This window comes from Xenopus tropicalis, chromosome 4 (assembly GCF_000004195.4).
Source record: "Xenopus tropicalis strain Nigerian chromosome 4, UCB_Xtro_10.0, whole genome shotgun sequence".
Classification (NCBI taxonomy): domain Eukaryota; kingdom Metazoa; phylum Chordata; class Amphibia; order Anura; family Pipidae; genus Xenopus; species Xenopus tropicalis.
Window position 1 is genome coordinate 40,711,697 of NC_030680.2, and position 25,805 is coordinate 40,737,501.

The following is a 25,805-nucleotide window of genomic DNA, read 5'->3' on the forward strand; positions in this document are numbered from 1 at the left end:
TGGCACAAACTAATAGTATTGTGAACTGCAATGTATTCAAGTACCCTATCCCTTATTACCCCTTCCAAAATTTTTCCTACTACTGATGTCAGACTAACAGGCCTATAGTTTTCAGGCTGAGAACGGGATCCCTTTTTAAATAACGGCACCACATTAGCAATCCGCCAGTCTCTCGGCACCATGGCAGACCTCAATGAATCCTGAAAAATTAAGTGAAGAGGTTTGGCAATCACAGCGCTCAGCTCATTTAATACCCTGGGATGAATCCCATCCGGCCCTGGACCTTTGTTTACCTTTACATGTTCAAGTCTCTTTTGAATTTCCTCCTGAGTGACCCATGCGTCAGTAGCTAAATTACTAGAACTGGGCATATTAAAAGGGAAGCCTTCATTAGCTGGATCCTCAGATGTATAGACAGATGAAAAATAAGAGTTAAAAATTTCAGCTTTTTCCCCGTTCTCACATGGCTTTAATTCTGACTTTACATAAAGACAAACTCCTCCACCCTTTGTAATCCCTCTGTCCCTCCTAAAAAGGGTGTAACCATTTCAATTCACAGCCCAGTCACATGTTTCATCCCACAAGTTCTCAGTGATGCCAATTATATTATAGTTTTCAGCACCAGCAATAAACTCCAGCTCTCCTAATTTACCTGACAAGCTCTGCGCATTAGGCAGCATACAGCGGAGGTTACAACTTTTCCCTCAGATGTTTATATTATTTAACAGAGAGTTTAATATTTTTTTCTTTGTAACAGAGGGATCTCCTTAGCTGGTAAACTGTATGCCCCTCACTCCTCCCCCATGATACCTCACAGGCTAAACTTCAGAAAAATTGACATTGGAGGACCTTTCCTTAATCTTAGCGCCTACAGTAGATCCCTGAACTCTCTTTACAGTCCTCCACCTACAATTACTTTTGTCATTAGTACCAATATGTACCAAGACAGCCCAGCCCCAACCAATTTTTGTCTACCTGATCAACCATATGCCGAATCCTGGCACTACTTTCCTAATAATTGAATCCCCTATAACCACCATCTGTTTAGGCCTAGCTCTGCTCTCTTCCCCACCACTACTAGAGAAACTGGTCTCCTGGCTATTAGAGAGATTGGCCCCATCTAGAACTGCCAGTCTAGAGTTCATGCTCCCATCTTCTTCACACAATCTGGAAAATCTGTTGGGATGCACAAACTGTGGCGCGGCCTCTCTTTCCCTTTTCCTCAAATTAGATTTTCTAACAGTTACCCAGGTGACTGCCTCATCATCCTGCCATTGTTCCCATCCCCTCAAACTACCTGACCCCGCTAGCTCCTGCTTGAAGATCAACCGCAATGTTGCAACTTGTTCCTCTAGGGCTCTAATGCAGGACTCTAAAGTGGCAAGTAGCTCACATGCACCAAGGAGGTAAGCACTTTGGAACTCTTGTTCCAAAGCTGCATACAGATCGCAGATAGGGATGAGCAAATCTAAAAGATTTGCAAAATGGCAAAAAATTTGCAGAATGGCTAAACTGTTTTTCCGCAGCAATTTTAGTCACACATTTCCCAAAACACAGAAATTCGCCACAAATCCATGCCTGTCGAATTATTTCGCCCATCACTAGTGGCAGACCTTCAATTTTGCTACCACTCATTCTCCCAGTTACAGAAAACAAACTGAAACAGGGAAAAAAGACTAAAAAAAATAAAATAAAACAATAAATATCAAACATTTTACCTTGTTTTAACCCTTTTACTGCCAGCCGTTTTGGTCAAAGCGGAACTTGTATTGCCAGACAGTTTTTGAACATTTTGCACTGTTTCATTTTAGGGGCCTTTCCTCGGGGGGACTTTTAGTTTACCCAGGAAAACAATATATCGTTTTTTTCAGAACAACCTAAGCTTTCAAAATATGGTAGAATATTTGTGTAATTCCAATTCTGTAACAAGATATAGGCTTCTAAATGTGTAAAAATTCAAAAAAAATCAAATTTTCCATAATATAAACACACATACTAGAAACAAAAATTATTTTATGCACTAATATACAACTGATTTGGAAAGTCCCATGTCTCCTGAACGTGCCAATACCAAATATGTATAGTTTTATGGAGATTTCTCACTTGTATAGGTCAAAAACTCCCAGCAGTACACTACCAAATTTCCAAAGCACTGCTCCAGAAAGCTGCATACTTTAGATTTTAAGGACAAAAATTCCACTAACAGAAGGTTTATCCCAGAAAATTGTACATTTTTGGAAAGAACAGATTCTGGGGAATACAGAATAGGCACAACTGTCTGTCTACTCTAAATTATCAAGTCGCAATGCTTTCCTAAAGTTATTGGTTTTTATCAAAATTTGTGATTTTTTTTAAAAATCGCTTCAAAGCTTCCAGTCTATAGTATCTTATCTCCTACAGGTCATAAAGTAACCAAATAAATAAATAAAATGGGTACCCATGTCTTTCTACTCCAAAGTACCAAGCCGCACAGCTTTTCTAAAGTTAGCAATTTTGATGACATTTCCAAAAATCCCCCAAAAGCTTCCAGTTTGCAGCATCTTATCTCCCACATAGCATTAGGTACCAAGATAAAACACCCTGAATTTGAACATCAGGGGTCCACTGAATAGTTTGATGCCCAATATGTATAGGTTTACCTAAGTATGTGGCATGTAGGGGCCCCAATGGGAACATACCCCCATATGATCTATCATTTCAGCTCCTGCGAAATCAACACATGTACATCCTTTATGTGGGATAATGCTACAAAAAAAGTACACTCACCCAGAAAGCCATATATTTTTGGAAAGTACACATTCCCCCAAATCTATAATGGGTAAACATTTCTTTTTGCTCCAAAGTACCAAGCTGTAAAGCTTTCCTAAGTTTGCAGATTTATATGACATTTAGAAAATCGCATAAAAATGTTGCAATTTGCCGCATTTATCTCTCACAATTTCTTGATAAAGATCAGCTAAAGGCAAATCACCCCAAATAGGAACACCTATGGTCTACTGAACAGTTTGATGCCCAATATGCATAGATTTACCAAAGTCTGCGGTATGCACTGAACCCAAAATGAAAATAGCGCATATGGATTTCTCGTCTGCCAACTCAGCTTTTGTACACAGAGCCCCCTGTCAGTGTATTATGTGCTGAAACTTCCCCTAACTATACAGAGACCCCCATAAAACCATATATTTTTGAAAAGTACACATTCTGACAAATCCAACAAGGGTAAAGAGTCCTTTCTACACCAAAGTACCAATCTGCAGAGCCTTCCTAAAATTATTGGTTTTTATGACATTTCAGAAAATCGCCTAAAAATGTTGCAATTTGCCACATTTATCTCACACAATTTCTTGCGTACAAAGGCAAGTCACCCCAAATAGGAACAGCAGAGGCCTACTGAACAGTTTGATGCCCAATATGCATAGATATACCAAAGTCTGCAGTATGTACTGACCCCAAAATGAAATAGCGCATATGGATTTCTCGCCTGCCAACTCAGCTTTTGCATACAGAGCCCCCCTGACAGCGTATTTTGTGGAGTAACCCCCCCTAACTATATACACAGACCCCCAGAAAACCATATATTTTTGGAAAGTACACATTCTGATGAATTCAAAATAGGTAAAGTTATTTTTGTACACCAAAGTTACACCTGGCAAAGCTACGCCAAAAACAGATTAGGAACACTTATACAGGGATAAAATGCGATAAAACCACAAAAATTGTGAAAATCAGTGAAACAACAAAATAAGTCACATGACAGTGTAATTAGTGGTCAGAATATCTGATCCAATAGTCACGCTGTCAAAATAAACAGTTTTTAGGTAAAAGAAACTAAAAACAAAGTGGTAAAATGAAAAAAACAAAAAACAAAACAAAGTGTTTGTGTATACATGTGTGTACATGTGTAAAAGTTGTGTGATAGTGTGTAAGTGTGTATATGAGTGTAAATAAGTATATATAAGTGTGAAAAATGAAAAAAAAAACTGCTAAATTGTGTGCTGTAAGTGTGTGTAAATGTATGTAAGTGTGTGTGTAAGTGTGTAAATGCCAAAAAAAAAACCTTACCTGTCCTGAAGCACCCGATCCTCCATGCTGCAGTGGGCCGGCGCTGGGGGAGAGACAGGAAGCAGCAGACGCGATGCGATCGCGTCTGCTGCTTCGAGGAGGGTCCTGCGCCGATCGAGTCGCAGGACCCTCATGACAGCCCCCATGGCTAGTTGCCCAGGGGGGCTGTCGTCGATAGAAACTCTCTGCACCGGTGGCATGTGCAGAGAGCAGCCTTTGAATGCCAACGACGTATGGGAAACGTTGTTGGCATTTAAGCCCTTTAAATGCCACGACGTATCCCATACATCGTTGGCAGTAAAAACGTTAAACTCCTGTGTTTATAACTCCACTTACAGAGACCCTACTAACTCCTGTGTTTATAACTCCACTTACAGAGACCCTACTAACTCCTGTGTTTATAACTCCACTTACAGAGACCCCACTAATTCCTGTGTTTATAACTCCACTTACAGAGACCCCACTAATTCATGTGTTTATAATCCACTTACAGAGACCCTACTAAACCCCTGTGTTTATAACTCCACTTACAGAGACCCCAATAACTCCTGTGTTTATAACTCCACTTACAGAGACCCCACTAACTCCTGTGTTTATAACTCCACTTACAGAGACCCCACTAACTCCTGTGTTTATAACTCCACTTACAGAGACCCCACTAATTCATGTGTTTATAACTCCACTTACAGAGACCCCACTAACTCCTGTGTTTATAACTCCACTTACAGAGACCTTACTTACTCCTGTGTTTATAACTCCACTTACAGAGACCCCACTAACTGCTGTGTTTATAACTCCACTTACAGAGACCCCACTAATTCCTGTGTTTATAACTCCACTTACAGAGACCCCACTAACTCCTGTGTTTATAACTCCACTTACAGAAACCCCACTAATTCCTGTGTTTATAACGCCACTTACAGAGACCCCACTAACCCCTGTGTTTATAACTCCACTTACAGAGACCCCACTAATTCCTGTGTTTATAACTCCACTTACAGAGACCCCACTAACCCCTGTGTTTATAACTCCACTTACAGAGACCCCACTAACTCCTGTGTTTATAACTCCACTTACAGAGACCCTACTAACCCCTGTGTTTATAACTCCACTTACAGAGACCCCACTAATTCCTGTGTTTATAACTCCACTTACAGAGACCCTACTAACCCCTGTGTTTATAACTCCACTTACAGAGACCCCACTAATTCCTGTGTTTATAACTCCACTTACAGAGACCCTACTAACCCCTGTGTTTATAACTCCACTTACAGAGACCCCACTAATTCCTGTGTTTATAACTCCACTTACAGAGACCCTACCAACCCCTGTGTTTATAACTCCGTTTACAGAGACCCCACTAACTGCTGTGTTTATAACTCCACTTACAGAGACCCCACTAACCCCTGTGTTTATAACTCCACTTACAGAGACCCCACTAATTCCTGTGCTTATAACTCCACTTACAGAGACCCTACTAACCCCTGTGTTTATAACTCCACTTACAGAGACCCCACTAACTGCTGTGTTTATAACTCAACTTACAGAGACCCCACTAACCCCTGTGTTTATAACTCCACTTACAGAGACCCCACTAATTCCTGTGTTTATAACTCCACTTACAGAGACCCCACTAATTCCTGTGTTTATAACTCCACTTACAGAGACCCCACTAACCCCTGTGTTTATAACTCCCTTTACAGAGACCCCACTAACTGATGTGTTTATAACTCCACTTACAGAGACCCTACTAACCCCTGTGTTTATAACTCCACTTACAGAGACCCCACTAACTCCTGTGTTTATAACTCCACTTACAGAGACCCCACTAACTCCTCTGTTTATAACTCCATTTACAGGGACCCACTTATAATGCACTCACTTAAAGCAAGCTCCACTGGAGACCCAGTGGTTCTACTTATACTATCTGCTCAGAGGCAACTCACAAAACCCCACCCACCTAAAAATGAAGGAAATATAAATACAAAGTAATGCAACTTCTGGCAAACTTGCTGTACCACCTAAAACTGAAGGAAATGTAACTACAAAATAATGCAATTTCTGGCAAACTTGCTGTAAGCCTTATAGTCCACTAAGCTTTGTTATTTAGCACCTAAGACAGCAAAAACTTAAGAATTAAATCATAACAGTTTAATGGTTGCTTTAAATATTAGTTAATACAAGATACTTATCGTTTTTGGTGATCTGATTTGATAAAGTTGCTTTAACCAGCCACCAGCCTGTTAGTGCCAATGGGCCTGCAAAAAGCTATGAGTTTTTTTATCACAGTATTCATGTGACATTTATTACATAAGAAATGTACAATGACAACATTCTTAGATGAATTACTAATGTTTATAACTCCACTTACAGAGACCCCACTAACTCCTGTGTTTATAACTCCACTTACAGAGACCCCACTAATTCATGTGTTTATAATCCACTTACAGAGACCCTACTAAACCCCTGTGTTTATAACTCCACTTACAGAGACCCCAATAACTCCTGTGTTTATAACTCCACTTACAGAGACCCCACTAACTCCTGTGTTTATAACTCCACTTACAGAGACCCCACTAACTCCTGTGTTTATAACTCCACTTACAGAGACCCCACTAACTCCTGTGTTTATAACTCCACTTACAGAGACCCCACTAACTGCTGTGTTTATAACTCCACTTACAGAGACCCCACTAACTCCTGTGTTTATAACTCCACTTACAGAGACCTTACTTACTCCTGTGTTTATAACTCCACTTACAGAGACCCCACTAACTGCTGTGTTTATAACTCCACTTACAGAGACCCCACTAATTCCTGTGTTTATAACTCCACTTACAGAGACCCCACTAACTCCTGTGTTTATAACTCCACTTACAGAAACCCCACTAATTCCTGTGTTTATAACGCCACTTACAGAGACCCCACTAACCCCTGTGTTTATAACTCCACTTACAGAGACCCCACTAATTCCTGTGTTTATAACTCCACTTACAGAGACCCCACTAACCCCTGTGTTTATAACTCCACTTACAGAGACCCCACTAACTCCTGTGTTTATAACTCCACTTACAGAGACCCTACTAACCCCTGTGTTTATAACTCCACTTACAGAGACCCCACTAATTCCTGTGTTTATAACTCCACTTACAGAGACCCTACTAACCCCTGTGTTTATAACTCCACTTACAGAGACCCCACTAATTCCTGTGTTTATAACTCCACTTACAGAGACCCTACTAACCCCTGTGTTTATAACTCCACTTACAGAGACCCCACTAATTCCTGTGTTTATAACTCCACTTACAGAGACCCTACCAACCCCTGTGTTTATAACTCCGTTTACAGAGACCCCACTAACTGCTGTGTTTATAACTCCACTTACAGCGACCCCACTAACCCCTGTGTTTATAACTCCACTTACAGAGACCCCACTAATTCCTGTGTTTATAACTCCACTTACAGAGACCCTACTAACCCCTGTGTTTATAACTCCACTTACAGAGACCCCACTAACTGCTGTGTTTATAACTCAACTTACAGAGACCCCACTAACCCCTGTGTTTATAACTCCACTTACAGAGACCCCACTAATTCCTGTGTTTATAACTCCACTTACAGAGACCCCACTAATTCCTGTGTTTATAACTCCACTTACAGAGACCCCACTAACCCCTGTGTTTATAACTCCCTTTACAGAGACCCCACTAACTGATGTGTTTATAACTCCACTTACAGAGACCCTACTAACCCCTGTGTTTATAACTCCACTTACAGAGACCCCACTAACTCCTGTGTTTATAACTCCACTTACAGAGACCCCACTAACTCCTCTGTTTATAACTCCATTTACAGGGACCCACTTATAATGCACTCACTTAAAGCAAGCTCCACTGGAGACCCAGTGGTTCTACTTATACTATCTGCTCAGAGGCAACTCACAAAACCCCACCCACCTAAAAATGAAGGAAATATAAATACAAAGTAATGCAACTTCTGGCAAACTTGCTGTACCACCTAAAACTGAAGGAAATGTAACTACAAAATAATGCAATTTCTGGCAAACTTGCTGTAAGCCTTATAGTCCACTAAGCTTTGTTATTTAGCACCTAAGACAGCAAAAACTTAAGAATTAAATCATAACAGTTTAATGGTTGCTTTAAATATTAGTTAATACAAGATACTTATCGTTTTTGGTGATCTGATTTGATAAAGTTGCTTTAACCAGCCACCAGCCTGTTAGTGCCAATGGGCCTGCAAAAAGCTATGAGTTTTTTTATCACAGTATTCATGTGACATTTATTACATAAGAAATGTACAATGACAACATTCTTAGATGAATTACTAATTTTCAACATACGAAAGAGAAGTTGTAGATACATGTACAATTTCTTCTGTTGACCATTTAGGGAGTTGCATGATGGGACTGGCCACTGCCACAGGCTTATAAGACTACAATAGTGTTATTTATACATTGTCACAAGCTAGTGGTTGCCTTTGCTGCCACAGATAGCACAGCTAGGCATCCTTGCAAATTGTGCAGCCAATCAAACGCAATTGGTCATCTGAGAAATTGGCAAAAATTGTATCAATATTCCTTATATGAAGGTGCTTTGATCCAGTGAAAGGGACAGATTAAAGGAAAACTATACCCTCAAACAATGTAGGTCTCTATAAAAATATATTGCACAAACAAGCTCATATGCAAAACCCTGCTTCATCTAAATAAACCATTTTCATAAAAATATACTTTTTTAGTAGTATGTGCTATTGGGTAATCCTAAATAGAAAACTGCCATTTTAAGAATTAAGGGCCGCCTCCTGGGATCACAGGATTCACAGTGCACACAAACAAGCCAAGGCACACATACATGCTAGGCCCCATCAGCCTAATTGGACAGAGTTCTGCCTTTTGCTTCCACACTACTTCCTGTTACAGTTAGAGCTGCATTATTTCTGCACCCGGCCCATCACTAAATGTTGGATAAAGGGAAAAGATGTAAAGGGGCAATATTTACTGATATATATTACAGTTTGGCGAGATTCTTTAATAGGTCACTTAACATAATATAAACTATGTGTTGGTTAAGTATTTATTCTGGGGGTATAGTTTTCCTTTAAACATGTTTACTGATATCCAAGCAGGTATTTTATGTTGTCAGCAAAACACCTCAAAATAACATATGTTATACAAAGTATAATTAATATATTTTAACTCTGAGAATCTGATTAATTTCAAATAATCGCATTTCATGTTTTATTAACACATTACACCAGTCTCATATTATTATTCACATTCTCGCCCTACAGAAGCTGCGGTCCTAAGCTATGATGGAACCATGTACCTCAAGGTCCTGCTCCCTGGTGTTTCCCATACAGAAGCAGAGGATGTCTCATTGCGTTTTATGTCCCAGAGAGCATATGGCCTTCTTTTGGCTACAACATCAAAGGAGTCAGCCGACACCCTTCGACTAGAGCTCGATGGGGGCAAAGTAAAGCTTACTGTAAACCTAGGTAAAATTTCAAATATAAACACACAAGAGCTGTTATATAGATAAAGATCAGTCACAGAGACAACAAAATAGGTGAAATAGACGTTTTTGTATCATTTTGAATGGTGTTTTCAGGTTCTTACAAATTACTGTCATTTTTCTACCCTTTCTACTGTCTACTATGCAATTAAGCTCTTTAGTCCTTCTAAATATTATTTATATGCTATAGAGAATACAAATGCTATCAGCATATGTCAGCTCAGGAACAGTTGCTTAGAGAATGCAGTAGAACTTCCCAATAATTGGCTGCAGTTATCAAATGAAGTACCTAGTACTCAAAAATAAAAAATGATTGCCGAACTTTGTATAAAATACTAAATCCCAAAATTTAGAAATAGAAGAAATTAATTAAAGTTGTTAGGACTAAAACATCAAAGTTTATTATTTCAAATAATAACAACTATAGGTTAAAACCTACAGTATATTGTCATAACCTAAGGGGAACTGAAGCCTCACAATCATTTAATTTTACATCCAATATATATATATGGGGCCATTATAATGAATAGGCAAACAGGACAATTGCCCAAGGCATGGGGATTCACTATCAGACCTTTCATCTGCTAAAGACTTTTGACTGAAGTATTCCATTAAATGGAGACCCAACTGTAAACCCATCATTTTAAGTAGGTGGAGCCTAACATAATTATTCCATTAAATGTTCCTAAGGGAAATGTTTTATTTGGGATAATGTTTATCTTCTCCCCTCACTGTTGGTCCAGGGTAGCATACTTAAACGTTATGTCTGCTTCAGTAAGAATATACAATGTCTTATCCCTGATTAAGGGTTGTCCTATCAGAAATTTTTGGGGGAATCTGTGGAGCTCTCAAATGAAATATTTGCCTTGGCCCACTGAAACCTTAAAATATAAAAAAAAAAAAATATATATATATATATATATATATATAAAATGAAAGTAACTATTGTATTCACTTTGAGAAAGGCTGTGGATACGGCCGAAACGTTAGATTGACGTTTTTTCACAATAAAACATTCTTTATTTTTCACTAAGTCCTGTGAGTGCGGCATTTGTTTCTACTATATATATATATATATATATATATATATATATACATATATATATATAGCTCCAGCTGCATCCCTTTTATAATGAAATTATAATCACATATGCACCAGGATAATCTATAAGTTGCATGTGTGTTGCAGCCCATAGCTTTGCTGTTGCTTATATAGTTTGCAGTGTAGGGCTATTAGGCTAATCAGAAGCCATACAAAATGACCAAATTATATTGAATGTTGTGCAGCACCATAATGCACAAGTGTATGAATATACAACTTTGATTAGAATCAGAATTGGAACTTATTACCGTAGATCATGTGTTTAGGTGTCTCTGCCAAAGCATTTGTCTCTGTGGCTGACTTTATCTACAAGTTTTTTCAGTGAAATATACCTATGGGGAATATATCTATATTGGTTAGTGACTATTATAGTCTGGTTTGGTAAAAACCTTCAGACTAATCTGGTCTGTCAGGCATGGAGTGGAAATCACAGAGTGGCGAATCTTAACCAGACAACGCTCTTCACACACCAGATATGCTGTTTCTCATCTCAACATATTTTATATTTTTACATTCTTGCATCATTCCAACCTTATACATTAACCATTCATATACTGTTGAACCAGGACCAAATCACTACTACTAATAATTCAAGTTTTAAATCAAGATGACTTACATGAGTGCACAGAAAGAGATCAGAGACTAGAAAGACTTGCCTTTAAAATTCCTTGCTGCACAAAAGGTCATTTAGTTCTAGAATTGCAAAGACATGAAAAGAGATGTGTAAGTCTTGAACTCTGTACTGAGATGTGAGAAAATCTCCATAACTGTCAATATCTTCTCAGTGTGATATGTCAACATACAGTATGTAGCTTACACATATCTGGCATATGTGTATTTTATAGATAATAAATAATACTATATATATTATCATCATGTATTTATCTAGTGCAACACCAACACTTTATAATAATATAACAGACAAGGGTTACAGAATATAATTTTGCCTATGAACCCAATGTATATAGGTGGACAACATGGAAAGATTTTTTGGTCCAATTCAAGCATTCATAGGAATTTCAGAACACTAATGAACCAACAGATATTTGAAGCAGAAATCATAGCTACATGGTTATTGGTCAGTCATCTTCCCTGATCTTGAGATGTAGTCATAATCAAAGAATTATTACTAAGTTCCTCTTGAGCATCTATTGCAATAGTCTTCAAGCTGAAGTGGTTTGTGCTCAAATCATTGTGGGCCCTGGGCGCTTATATGATAAACCCCAGAATTTGGAAACTTGTACGTTAACCAAAATACATGTTTCCAGTTTTTTCACATATTGAAAACCTTTTGTAGTGATAACTTGACTTTTGAAACACTTAACATACAGTATGTGGAGAAACATAATGTTTAGAAATGTGTGAAGAGCAGGATAATCTGCCACTGTCAGTAAGTGACATGCCAGATTTTATACAAATATCCCAGTGAATTTATCTTCCCATGTATGATCCTCTCCCTGCCTTAATCTTGACAAGCGTAACTGTATTACCCTTATCTTGAAATGTTTAAAATGCTAGTATAGCTGATATTCACCAATCAGAAAGACATTTAGATACTAAAATGCATACAGTTAAAGTCAGTGCACAAACATACTGGAGAATTTAATCCACAAGTAAAAATCCTTAAACCAAGCAAGCTGCCATCCTGTAAATGGTGTTACTGAAAATAACCAAGGGCATTAATAAGATTTTACTACAGATCTAGTCCATAAGTAAAGTTGACCAAAAATGTGTTTCTAGCAGACTGTTTAGGGACACTTTTACCTATAATTATACCCATTATTTTAAATAATTTCCATTTATTTCTCAAGACCATATGCAACACCAGCATTCCTTTTCCCTACACACAAAGATCACAAAAAGTGCTAGTTTTTGTGATATTGAAAAATGTACAGTACAGGTATGGGATCCCTTATCCGGAAACCCATTATCCAGAAAGCTCCAAATTACGGAAAGCCTGTCTCCCATAGACTCCATTTTAATCAAATAATTAAGAATTTTAAAACTGATTTCCTTTTTCTCTGTAGTAATACTTTGTAAAACAGTACCATGTAATTGATCCCAACTAAGATATAAACAATCCTATCGGGTTTAATTAATGGTTTATTGATTTTTTAGTAAACTTACGGTATGGAGATCCAAATTACAGAAAGACCCCTTATCCAGAATACCCATGTTCCTGAGCATTCTGGATAACGGGTCCCATACCTGTATTTGCGTATATGTATATAAATCCCTCAACTTGGGAATCTTGATTCGCCCTAGGATAAAAAGCTTTCAATATTCCTTTATAAGGGGCATATTTATTGTGCTGTGTAAAAAACGGTGAGAAAATTCACCACACATTGACAGGCTTCGCTGTGTAAAAACGACGTAAAATCTGCGTAATTTTTTTAGGCGTTTTTTCTTCCACTGGAACTTACGGAAAATAACGGCGTAATATCCGGCGTTCAGATGGCGATCTTTCCAATTTATTTTACACAGCTTTTTACACCTTTTTTTTGGCGAATTAGTTTTACACAGCATAATAAATACACCCCGTAGTGACAGCAAAGTGCAACATTTAAAAAATGAATAGTGATGAGCAAATCTGTCCCGATAGGCAGGACTTTTTTGCCACGTGTGCCTTTTCTTACACAACTGCACCCTTTTTTTACGTGACCGCACATTTTTTGATGCAGCTGTGTATTTTTTTAATGCAACTGTAAATTTTGGCAGGTTGCGGAAGTTTCGCAAAACAATTTGCCAATGGCGAAAAGTGGAATTTTACAGCAAATCCATGCCTGGCAAAAAAATTCGCTCATCACTAAAAATGAATCATCTATTGGATATTATATCTTGGAACACTACATGCATATTAGAATAATCTGATACTCGCTATTTTGTTGTGTTAATTCCACCATTTCACATGTTCATTCCACCCTTTCAAACCAGTATTTCTTTTTATTCTCAAAAAGAGTGTGTTAGGTAGGATATAGCCCTGTGATTTCCACATCCCCTTTTCCGTAGCGGTTGACGACATGTGGTGACAACAGCTATCAGCCCTGTACTTACTCTTTGTCCTTCAAGTAAAAGGAGCAAAGAGTGTGTCAGAATGAGGCAAGTTGGAAGAGGTTAGTCCCTACTTCTAAGCTCAAAGGGCCAGAGATTTTAAGGGCCTTACCATTTAACACTGGGAGCTTAGCAGGAATGTTTTGGGACCAACCCCTAACTGCCTGGCTGTATGGCTGGAGTTTGCAAGGTGGCCATTTCATGAGAGAAAAAATGTTGCAATGTGAGAAAAGACAAGGCAAGGGATAGAAAAGCTTTTTTCTAACTGTAAATTATGTTACCTGCATAGCAACAGATATTCATTACTGAGACACAATGCACTGTTATATTTTTGAAGTTGAAAACCAGATAATTATAGATATCCTTTAAAAGCCAAAGAAAAGTAGCTTCACGGTAAATGTATTAATAAAAGCTGTGGGTCTTTAGTAATGAACAACTCAATGGAGACTAAAGCATCCTAACACTTTTTATTAACACATTATCTATAGAGCTAATAGTCCTTTGATGCTTATGAATCATATCATAAACTAGAACAGAGGTTTATCATATTAATTTATAATGCAAAAGATTGTATAGCTATTTTCTATAGTTCCTATTAACTATACACTAAAGTAGGGTATGAAATGGCCCCTGAGACACATGTGCGTCCCCGGAATATGTGGGTACTGCTTTGTTCTGTCTGCAGAAAGATCTGAAGGATAACCCAGGTTGTCTCTTTCTCTCCCCCTCAGACTGTATACGGATAGTATGCGGGCCCAGTAAGTCTTCAGCTGTCTATCTGCTCTTCCTGCACTCTTCTTAATGTCTTTGGTTCTAATCTTTCTCTCCGTTAACTTTTGTTTCCAGTTATGTAACTCATTTTAATGCAATATTCTCTTGCAAATCATCTATCCTTCAGTCTCTTTGTTTACCATTCTTTCTCTTTTTTCTAAAACCATTGTCTGTATGTGTGATTTTTGTTCCATTCTTTAAAGTCTGACCTAGGTTGCTTTTTGAGCTGTAATAGTATTATTTCTCCCAAAACAAATATTTTCTTTTTTCCCTCTATATATTTGACTCTCAAGCCCTGTTCTGCCCATTTCTGTTCTAACATTCCATTAGATATTTTATCTCTGACAATAATTCCTGTTTTTTTTGGGGGGGGGTTCTGTTCTCTCTAGCTTAAATTATTGGTGACAATTTCAGATAAATTAAACTCGTATAGGTATTGTAGCCATTGCCACCACCTTGGCATTTAGCAACACTGGGCTAATTTGCCCATGGATGTAACCTATGACAACCAATCAAATTGTTGCATTCATTGTTCTACCTGCAGCTGGCTAAAAATGCAGTCACTGATTGCTATGGGTTACTGCCCATGGGCAACTTTGCCCAGTGTTGATAAATGAGCCCCAATGAATCTTATCAGACCATGCCCCTTTATGTATTGGCACATAATACCCAGAGTCTGATTCAGTTTAACATAAGGGTATGTCAATGCTTGATACAAGATCTGTGTTAAAGTAAAAAGTTATTGCTTAGTAGTACATCAAGTGTACATCCAATCTGATGAATTACTAATACCTTTTGGCTTTCTGAATATTTACAGAAGCATAACTTATAAGGAAATCCTTATACAATATGGTTTTTACAATATGGTTCCCTAATTGATCCAATTCCCTTCACTGCCATAATTATGGTACACTTCTTCCTGCTTTTTTTGCCCTTTCTCTTTATAATTCTCACTTTCACTTCTTTGCTTTTCTGTCTGTTAAATAAAGACTTTCCTGCACTGTTTTTGTCAAGGCACAGGTGGCAGTGTGTATGCATTTCAACATACTGGTTGATAAGTGCATGCATTAGTTACATTGTAAAATGTCAACACACTGGCATCTTATAGTGTCATGAGAGTTGGTATTTTGTTTGAAACAAGCCACTCAAATGTTTCCAAAACGTTAGATTAGAAAAAGTGCTATCCGCTGCCATCTGTCGGTAGATTTGTGTTGTTGCAGAGAAAACTATCAAATCTCACTGTTTCACCCCTGCTGCTTTCAGGTAAGGGCCCAGAGACACTATTTGCGGGCCAAAAGCTGAATGACAATGAATGGCACACAGTTCGAGTCCTCCGCAGAGGGAAATACCTACAGCTCAGCGTGGACAACGTCACTGTGGAGGGTAGTTTATCTTATTCTAGATATGATAAGAAATGATTCACCATTAATGTAGATTATGTGTTTTTATGTCTAATAATTCTGCATTCTAGTTGTTTTACAATTTGTAATCTAAGTATCAAACTAATATACTTGTTCAAAAGTGTCATTGTCTTCTGTAAAGGTGCCTTTCCCTGTCTTTCCCACAACCTTCCCACAGCTCACCAGCTTTGGCTTAGTACATATTTTATCTAATGGGAGGAATAACCCTGTGTCAGCTCAACACATTCTAGTTATAAGAACACAGAACAGCAATGACCAACAAACACATATTTAGGCACAATTGGAAGTTGATATTCCAACACCACACTGACCATGGTGCTGACACCTGGCTTCTTCCTGAGTCCAACATGGCAATCGGACTTGGCTGTACTTTGTACTAAGTGCTAATTTCAGTAACTCTGTGTTTCCTCAATTGCTAAAAATTATATTAAAGGAGACATATTGGATACATGTAAGAAACCTAATTTTGTAGGCAATTATGAATAATATATTGTGCTGGTTTAGTTTTGGGCTAAAATTGAATACTGTCTGCAAAAATGGCCCCTTTATTGGAGCTCCCTATAGATCCTATCAGTTCTCTGTCTGTGTTTCAAATGAAGGGTAGGCGTGTCCTAACAGTCCCTGCCAGAAGAACAGAAGGAGGGGATAGCCAATCACAGCCCTGCAGTCATACAAAAAAAAGCCTAGCTGCTGATTGGTTCCTATCCTACAGTGCAGTGTGCTAAGTGCCACTGGCCCCCCTGATTTCTCAATAAATCAGTACGAAACATAATCCTTCTATGTTTAGAGGAGTATACGTCACTGGTACATTCTTAATTTTTACATGATATGTAAGAAGAAACATTCTTCTAACCTGAGTGGATGCATCATAGAGTTTATTATATGGTCATAATAATAATAATATGATCAGAATAATACATAGTTATCACATCTCCTCTTAAGCAACTTTTCTCCGGTGTAAACATTTCCATCTTGTCCAGACTTTTTTCACAACTGAGACTTTCCATAATATTTACCAGCTTAGTTGGCCTTCTGTGGACTCTCCTTAATTCAATAATATCCCACAGGATACCAAGACTGCACAGCATATTCTAGAAGGGAATTACCAGTTCTTTCTAAAGAAAAAGAATTACCATCTTCTGAGAATCTATAGCCTTTTTAATACATCTTAAAACTTTCACTGCAGTTGTTAAATGGCATTGTTTATCCTAGGTCTTAAGTTTGTAAGTCTTTCTATTGTTTCTAAGGACAAGAAGTAAGCATAGCCCCAAATATCACCCCAACTGTCACACCTGGGCTATTTTATGGGACTCAAGCATGAACCTCCATGAACCATCATTCTATTTGGTAGGACTTGTCCTAGTATAATATACCCTCCCTTAGCTATTAATAAAGTAGAGCGTAACTCATTCACTGATATCTATGGCTGGGGCAAATGCTGAGAGAGCTCAGTATTCATGGACAACCATGAGTTTAAAACTGTGCACTGATGAGTTCTTTCTCAGCATACAGATTTCCTCTGTATTTCAACTAACATTCCTTACTGCAGGTGGTAGAAAGAAAGAGTATTAATGGTTAAAACAAAACAATGGTATTTTACAACGAAAACACATTCATTTGATGGGGGGGTTAAATTCTGTTTAAGAGAAACACCAGGCTTTGCTTTTCATATAAGAGATATTGTTAATCCCAAAGGAATGCATATTCATGCTTTAATGCTGGGAATTCCTTCACAGTCAGTTGAACTGAAGAAGCCGCTTGAATAAATGTTAAACCTTTTGCATGATTACCCAGCAAGTGCAGTTGCTTTAGACTAAAATATACTGTATGTGAAACTTTAAGACTTTTTTATTTAACATTTTCGATTTGCTGTTTATTTGTTTTTCTTATTTGTTTTCATAATTTAAACTGTAGAAATTAACAATATATATGCAGCAGTTGACTGATAACACTCAATATTCCTCCACCAATCCCTTGTTTTACTGTTACATGATAATAGCCTTCCCATCTGCTCCTCCACAGGACACATGGCTGGTGACCACACTCGATTAGAACTTCACCATCTTGAAACTGGTATAATGACCGAACGGCGCTTCGTTTCAGCTCTTCCTTCCAATTTTTTGGGCCATCTCACAGCCCTGCGCTATAATGGGGCTCCATACCTGGACATGTGCCAAGATGGTGAACTACGATGTGAGCTCAATACACGTGCCGGTAGTCTCCGTCCGATTCTTGCAGACCCAGTGGTCTTCCAAACGGGTCCAGCCTACCTTGCCCTTCCACAACTTCAGGCTTATGCCTCTATGCATTTACTGTTCATGTTCCGTGGACGAAATCCAGATGGTCTGCTTCTTTATAATGGGGGGCAAGGGCCCGATTTTATTGCTGTGGAGCTTGTTAAAGGGTAAGTGACTCATTTCACTTGCCAGGAATAGTCTGCTTTACAGATACATTTTGGTATCTAGTAAATGAAGATAGTGAGTTACAGTATATACTGTAAGATATGAAAGATTAGACAGCCAATTTAATGAAAACAGGCTTTAGAACAAAAGAAACAGTAAGTAGCAATGGAAAGTAAAGTGTAATTTTGAGATTAGCACACAGTGTACTTTTATGAGATACTACAAAGAAAAACCAAACGTATCAAGGTAAAAAGTACCATTTATAAGGGATACAATTTATAGTTCAAACCTAGGTATGCCTGTAAGTAAATATGTATGCAAAAACAGATCCTTTGGCCTTCAGCCTAAATAAAAGAACCATAAGATATCTCATTTTATATATCACAGCTAGGCACTTTACAACAATGTCTAGGTATACTTGTGTGTGCTTCAATGAAATTATTCCTGCAATCTACATAGTTGAGATTCTTCAAGACGTTTCACATTTTTAAAAGTAAGAAGTAATGACGTTTCTAGAGTGACATTGGGTGAAAAAGAATCTACTTTAGTATTTAAATTTTGATAACTCTCCCCTTAAAGGACAAGTGAACCCAAAATATAATTTTTTCCTAATAAAAGAAAACAAAATTCTAAGCAATTTTGCAATATACATTAATCAAATATTTGTAATGGTTTTTTTAGTTATTATGTTGGGTTGAAAAACCCAACCTACTGTTCTTCGGCTTCTTCAGCTTTTTCTTCTTCTTCTTATTCTTAGTGCCCCCCATTTTCTAAACGCTACTCCTCCAACAGTTTTAGGGGTACAACACCCAAACTCTCCACACTTCTTCACTCTATAGCAGAGCAGGCTGCTTGTGCTTTTCTAAGTGATCCCGCCCCCCCCGTCTTTTTGTGGCGCCGCTCCGAACCCCCCAATTGTTCCATTGACTTTGACAGGGAAGATTTTCAAACTGCGGCCACACATACAGCTTTGAAGCTACACCCCCCAAACTTGAATAACATAATAATGGGGTTACCCCAAATGAAACAGCAACATTTGTTGAATGACCCCAAAGTGGGAGGAGCCAACAACAGCCAATTAAATTTCACCCATTGACTTTTAGGGGAAATTGAAACTGCTGCTAATCTTACAGCTTTGAGGCTACACTCCCCAAACTTGAATCACATAGTCATGGGGTCAGCCTGAATAAAAATATGATGATAGTTGGATGCCCAAAAGTGGGCGGAGCTGTGAACAGCCAATCAGATTTTACCTATTGACTTGGTGAAAATTCAACCTGCCATTCTCACAGTAATAACATCAGGGTCCCCAAACTTTGCAGAGTTAGGCACCAGGTAACTGTGGTTCAAGGTTAGAAAAAGTAGTTACATTTCAAATGCTGTCATTCTCACACAGTTTATGCCAGGGTGCCCATTGTTTGTCACTGGGTAACTCGAGGTTACAAAAAGTGGGTACACCCACCAACCACCAATCACAATTTACCTATTGACTTTTATTGGTTTAAATGTAAAGTGGTGCCGTTCTTTAACTATTAATCCTAGGGCCCCTAAACTTTGCAGAGTTAGTCACTGGGTAACTGCAGTTCCAGGTTAGAAAAAGTGGGCGAAGCCACCAACCGCCAATCAGATGTCACTCGTTGACTTTCATTGGAGAAATTTAAGTTTCAGACACTATTAAAACCAGGGTCCCCAAACTTTGCACAGTGGTTTTTACTATATAACTGTGGTCCAAAGTTAGAAAAAGTGGGCGGAGCCAACAACAGATCAGATTTCATTCAGTGACTTCACATTTTTAAACCCAACATGAAGTTTGTTCTCAAACTTCCCTTTCTAGTTTGTATATATAAATGCTATTACAAGCAGTGTTTGCCAGTCCTTTCTATTCTCTGCCCTGGGGGCTCTGGTGTTTGAAACAATGTAACACAAACCAGCAGATTGACAGACTTGCCTTGCTGGAGGAGACGGACCTTTGCAACATTATTTAAAAAGTAATAACCAGGAGTTCGGCAAATGCTGATTTCAAGAGCAATAACATTTACAAGTAACTTTTGAAGCACTAATAATTTTAAAGAAATTCATATTGGAAAGTTGTTTAGAATTGTGTTTTCTTTTATTAGGCAAAAAAATATTTTTTGGGATTGACATGTCCTTTAATATGAGTTTTAGCCGAGACAATAACTTCTCAACCATGACCACTCTCACAGTTTTACACACAAACAGACCTGAGAGTGTCATTTTCTACTCATGCCCCAGCAACAGATTCATTAGCCTCAACTCCATCTGTGATGTGCATGTTCAATTCGTTAAAGAATAACAACCCTATACAAACCTGTCACTTAATTATTCGGCAAGGAGTAATATATAAATATATATGTATATATTGCAATAAGATTTGGGATTCAGACAGATACTAATGATTTTTACAGGATTTGGATTCAGGTTGACTGAACATTAAGAGGGCTATTTACTAACATTTGTTTGTTTTTTACAATTCATGTTTTTTGTATGCTAAAATTTTTAAATTTTCACAATTTATTATGTGTCAAAACCACAAAAACAATAATACAAAACTTCACCTTTTAAAAGCTGGCAAGGTCATGTAGAAGTCAATGGGAGCTGTCCTAGGCAAATTGTAACAATCTTTATTTCATTTGTAAGATGAAGATTTGTAGGAAAATGTAAAAAAAATTAAAAATCTGTGGTTTTTATGTTCTTTTCATTTCACATTTTAATTAGTTTGAGCTTTTAAAATGTGGATCTTTTAATAAATGACTAGACATATAACATGATATTCTGTCAAAAATAAAAATTACGGATTTTGTGCATTCCTAATTGCAATATAAGGTGCAGCAAAAGGGAAACTACAGGTATGGGACCTGTTATCCAGAATGCTAGGGACCTGGGGTTATCTGGATAAGGTCTCCTTTGGATTTGGAACTCTATCCCTTATGTCTACTAAAAAATAATTTAAAAATTAATTAAACTCAATAGGATTGTTTTGCCTCCAAAAAGGATTTATTATATCTTAGTTGGGATCAAGTACAAGATTCTGTTTTACTACAGCAAGAGAAAAAGGAAATAATTTTGGAGCTCTCTGGATAATGGGTTTCCGGATAACGGATTCTATACCTGTGTTTCTTTTTTAAACTTGTTTTCCTCTGTATTTTAACGAATATAGGAGTAATGGTGATAATGGTAATAAAAAAAATATTTAGCCTCAACTCCATCTATCATGTGCATGTTCAATTCATTAAAGAATAGCAATATATATATATATATATATTATATATATTGCAATAAGATGAGTTAATTTGAGGACAAGGAAAGGCTAAGTCACTTGGGGGTGGCAAAATGTTAGGCACCCCCAAGTGACTTTAATCGCTTACCTTGTACCCTGGGCTGGTGCCCCTGTTAGGAGAAAACAGCACCAGCCCAGGGTACCTGTAGCGCTGCGCTTCCTCCTTCCGGCTTTGTTTTGCCAGGACCCCACGACTGGCACATGCGCAGTAGAGTGAAAAGCCAACTTCTCTGTTAAAGTCGGCTTTTCACTCTACTGCGCATGAGCACACGAAGCAGGAAGGAGGAAGCGCTGCAGGTACCCCAGGCTGGTGCTGTTCTCTCCCAACAGGGGCACCAGCCCAGGGTAAAAGGTAAGCGATTAAAGTCACTTGGGGGTGCCTAACATTTTGGTACCCCCCAAGTGACTTTGTCTTTCCTTGTCCTTTAAAATAAAAAAATTTTAGAGTTTTAGTAAATCTTCCCCTAAGAGGCCCATCTATCAACATTCTGATTTTAGGGGCACATTTACTAAGCAATTTTGTTTTGTTTTAACTTCTAGATATTTTTGAGATTTAAGAATGGGTTTTTGACAGTACAGTTATTGGACCCCCTTATCTGGAAACCCATTATCCAGAAAGTTACGAATTATGGAAAGGCCATTTCCCATAGACTCCATTTTAATCAAATAATTAACATTTTTAAAAATGATTTCCTTTTTCTCTCTAATAATAAAACAGTACCTTGTACTTGATCCCAACTAAGATATAATTAATAGTTATTAGAGCCAAAACAATCCTATTGGGTTTAATTACTGTTGAAATAATTGTATTAGCAAACTTAAGGTAGGAGATCTGAATTACAGAAACACCCCTTATCCAGAAAACCCCAGGTCCCGAGTATTCTGGATAATGGGTCCGATACCCGTACTCAATTTTGCTGATTTGCAGAGTTTTTCAGAAATTTTCCTAGAAAAATTGGAGTTTTTCGAAATAACTCCCACAATTCATGATTTATTAATGTTTACTTTTTTTGTCAAAAAAAAAATTCGTCAGGTTTGATCTGTCAAGTACCATTGAGTCCTATGGAGGTTTAGAATAGGAATACACTAGTCAGTGACAGCCTGTCATTGACACATTTTCAATGAGAACTTAATCCCCTCACTGTTTTCTATTTCACCCAGTTTCAAGGAGAAGTTAATTCCCTTTGTTTTTTCTATTTCACACATCTTCAAGGGGAAGTTAATCCTATCATTGTTTTCTATTTCACCCAGTTTCAAGTGAAACTTAAACATGTTATTGTTTTCCAAGAATGAATGCCAATGCTGCTAAAATGGCTGCTTGAGCAACTCGTGTTTGGGAAAAATAATGAGGATTCATGCAAATGAACATACGTTTAAACTCTAATTTTTTGAGTTTTAAGAATACTTTCAACTCAAAAAATGTGGGATTTTCGCATGTAGAAATTTCTGTATGAACAATTCAAGCATTATTGTGACATTTTATAAATACAACAATGATCGATTTTAATTTAAATTTATACCATGTTGAGTTTATACGATTTTCAAGGCCAGAAAAAAATGAATTTTAGTAAATCAGCCCCTAAGTGTTAGAGAGGTTTTTGAAACCACGGAATGCTAAGTAGTTAGTTAAAAGTCTTATTTAAAAATCACAAACAAAAAACCCACATAAAGAATCCCAATAAGGACTGGGAAAAAAAAGGAAGGAAAAAAATCCATGATAACCTCTAAAACCACCAATTAAATAAAGATTATTACAATTTGCCCATTTGTTTCTACATAACCAGCTTTTAGATGCTGTCGTTTTTAATTAGTGATTTCCATGTTTTTTTTACATTTCATAAATGACAAAAACAATTGTGTTTTCACGTAATTAGTAAAATAAACAAGCATTTAGTTCATAAACTCACACATGGTTTCAGCATTCAAATACCTCAGCTTCGGTTTTTTTCCTCAAATGGAAAGCTCAGCAGGTTTTAGGTATCAAGCTTTTTATTTTTTTGAAAAACCCACTCGGGTAAAAACCGAGCAAGCCAAGGTTTTCAGATGTAGAAACCATGCGTCAGTTTAGGAACTCACTTGGTTTTAGGAACAAAATAGAGCATTAATAAATCTGCACTCTAAGGGGCACATTCATGAAAACGCGAGTTGGAATCCCGAATGGGATAAATTCGGATTGGATATGAAAATTTCTGAAGATGGCAAATATCACGAATATTCTTACAAAAAAATCTCATTAGTCATGAAAATATCGTATTGGCGATCCGAAAATCACGAAATTTTCGTATTGAACAATCGTAAAATGCTGGAAAACCTTTCTGACTTTGATCCTTCTGTGCATGATGTTGGAAGCCTCCCATAGGCTCAATGGCACTCTGCAGCTCCAACCTGACCCAAGGAAAGTCACGATAACGAAGCTTGAATTAATCTGAAACTTTCGTACTCGGCGCGTAAATACGATTTTGTTGCGCAAATTTTGTCGCAAAGTACGAAAAATGTGTTGAAAAATACGAAAAAGTCACGCAAGGTACGAAATTGTCGCAAAAAATAAGCTCATTACGAAAAAAAAAAGGCGTTCAGACACATTCAGAGCGTTCGTGGATTAGTAAATGTGCCCCTAAGTCTGCAAATAGAAATACTTTTCTTCACCTTAAGTCCTGCGTTGTGTGGATTCCTATGCCTGCTGATGTATATTCTGCATGTTGAACTGCACCCAGGTCTCCTCAAAGTCTTTAAGTCTAGATATATATTTATCGAACCAGGGGTGGCACTCCGCTTCAGTTTTTATCTTGGGTGCAGGGTAAATAATTTAAATATCGAAACAAAGACCAGCAACACTGAGTTCATTCCAAAAAAATCAATTGTGTATTAAAAAAAGCATATATATATATATATATAATTGTAGAGAGATGACGGCACTCACAGGATTTACATGACTGTGAGTCAACGGGTCAGCAGTATCATAGAAAAACCAAAATTGTTTTAAGGTTTTTATTGATCCAACGTTTCAGTTCCTTCCTGGAATTTTCGTCAGGAATATACAGGTCCTTCTCAAAAAATTAGCATATTGTGATAAAGTTCATTATTTTTTGTAATGTACTGATAAACATTAGACTTTCATATATTTTAGATTCATTACACACAACTGAAGTAGTTCAAGCCTTTTATTTTTTTAATATTGATGATTGTGGCATACAGCTCATGAAAACCCAAAATTCCTATCTCAAAAAATTAGCATATCATGAAAAGGTTCTCTAAACAAGCTATTAACCTAATCATCTGAATCAACTAATTAACTCTAAACACCTGCAAAAGATTCCTGAGGCTTTTAAAAACTCCCAGCCTGGTTCATTACTCAAAACCGCAATCATGGGTAAGACTGCCGACCTGACTGCTGTCCAGAAGGCCATAATTGACACCCTCAAGCAAGAGGGTAAGACACAGAAAGAAATTTCTGAACGAATAGGCTGTTCCCAGAGTGCTGTATCAAGGCACCTCAGTGGGAAGTCTGTGGGAAGGAAAAAGTGTGGCAGAAAACGCTGCACAACGAGAAGAGGTGACCGGGCCCTGAGGAAGATTGTGGAGAAGGACCGATTCCAGACCTTGGGGGACCTTTGGAAGCAGTGGACTGAGTCTGGAGTAGAAACATCCAGAGCCACCGTGTACAGGCGTGTGCAGGAAATGGGCTACAGTTGCCGCATTCCCCAGGTCAAGCCACTTTTGAACCAGAAACAGCGGCAGAAGCGCCTGACCTGGGCTACAGAGAAGCAGCACTGGACTGTTGCTCAGTGGTCCAAAGTACTTTTTTCGGATGAAAGCAAATTTTGCATGTGATTTGGAAATCAAGGTGCCAGAGTCTGGAGGAAGACTGGGGAGAGGGAAATGCCAAAATGCCTGAAGTCCAGTGTCAAGTACCCAGTCAGTGATGGTCTGGGGTGCCATGTCAGCTGCTGGTGTTGGTCCACTGTGTTTTATCAAGGGCAGGGTCAATGCAGCTAGCTATCAGGAGATTTTGGAGCACTTCATGCTTCCATCTGCTGAAAAGCTTTATGGAGATGAAGATTTAATTTTTCAGCACGACCTGGCACCTGCTCACAGTGCCAAAACCACTGGTAAATGGTTTACTGACCATGGTATTACTGTGCTCAATTGGCCTGCCAACTCTCCTGA

General features: G+C 37.9%; 1 protein-coding gene across 12 annotated transcripts in view; it reads left to right on the forward strand.

Moving 5' to 3' along the window:
* nrxn2 (neurexin 2) overlaps window positions 1-25,805 on the forward strand; it is a 335,460-nt gene that overhangs the window by 166,863 nt on the left and 142,792 nt on the right. For 8 of the 12 annotated variants that reach the window (XM_018093462.2, XM_018093461.2, XM_018093465.2 and 5 more), the window contains 4 exons: window positions 9,373-9,576; window positions 14,478-14,504; window positions 15,781-15,900; window positions 17,961-18,342. In XM_018093462.2, the coding sequence (XP_017948951.1) occupies window positions 9,373-9,576; window positions 14,478-14,504; window positions 15,781-15,900; window positions 17,961-18,342 (733 nt within the window). The remainder of the gene's footprint in view (window positions 1-9,372; window positions 9,577-14,477; window positions 14,505-15,780; window positions 15,901-17,960; window positions 18,343-25,805) is intronic. The other 4 variants (XM_018093463.2, XM_018093466.2, XM_018093460.2 and 1 more) reach the window with 1 other exon arrangement.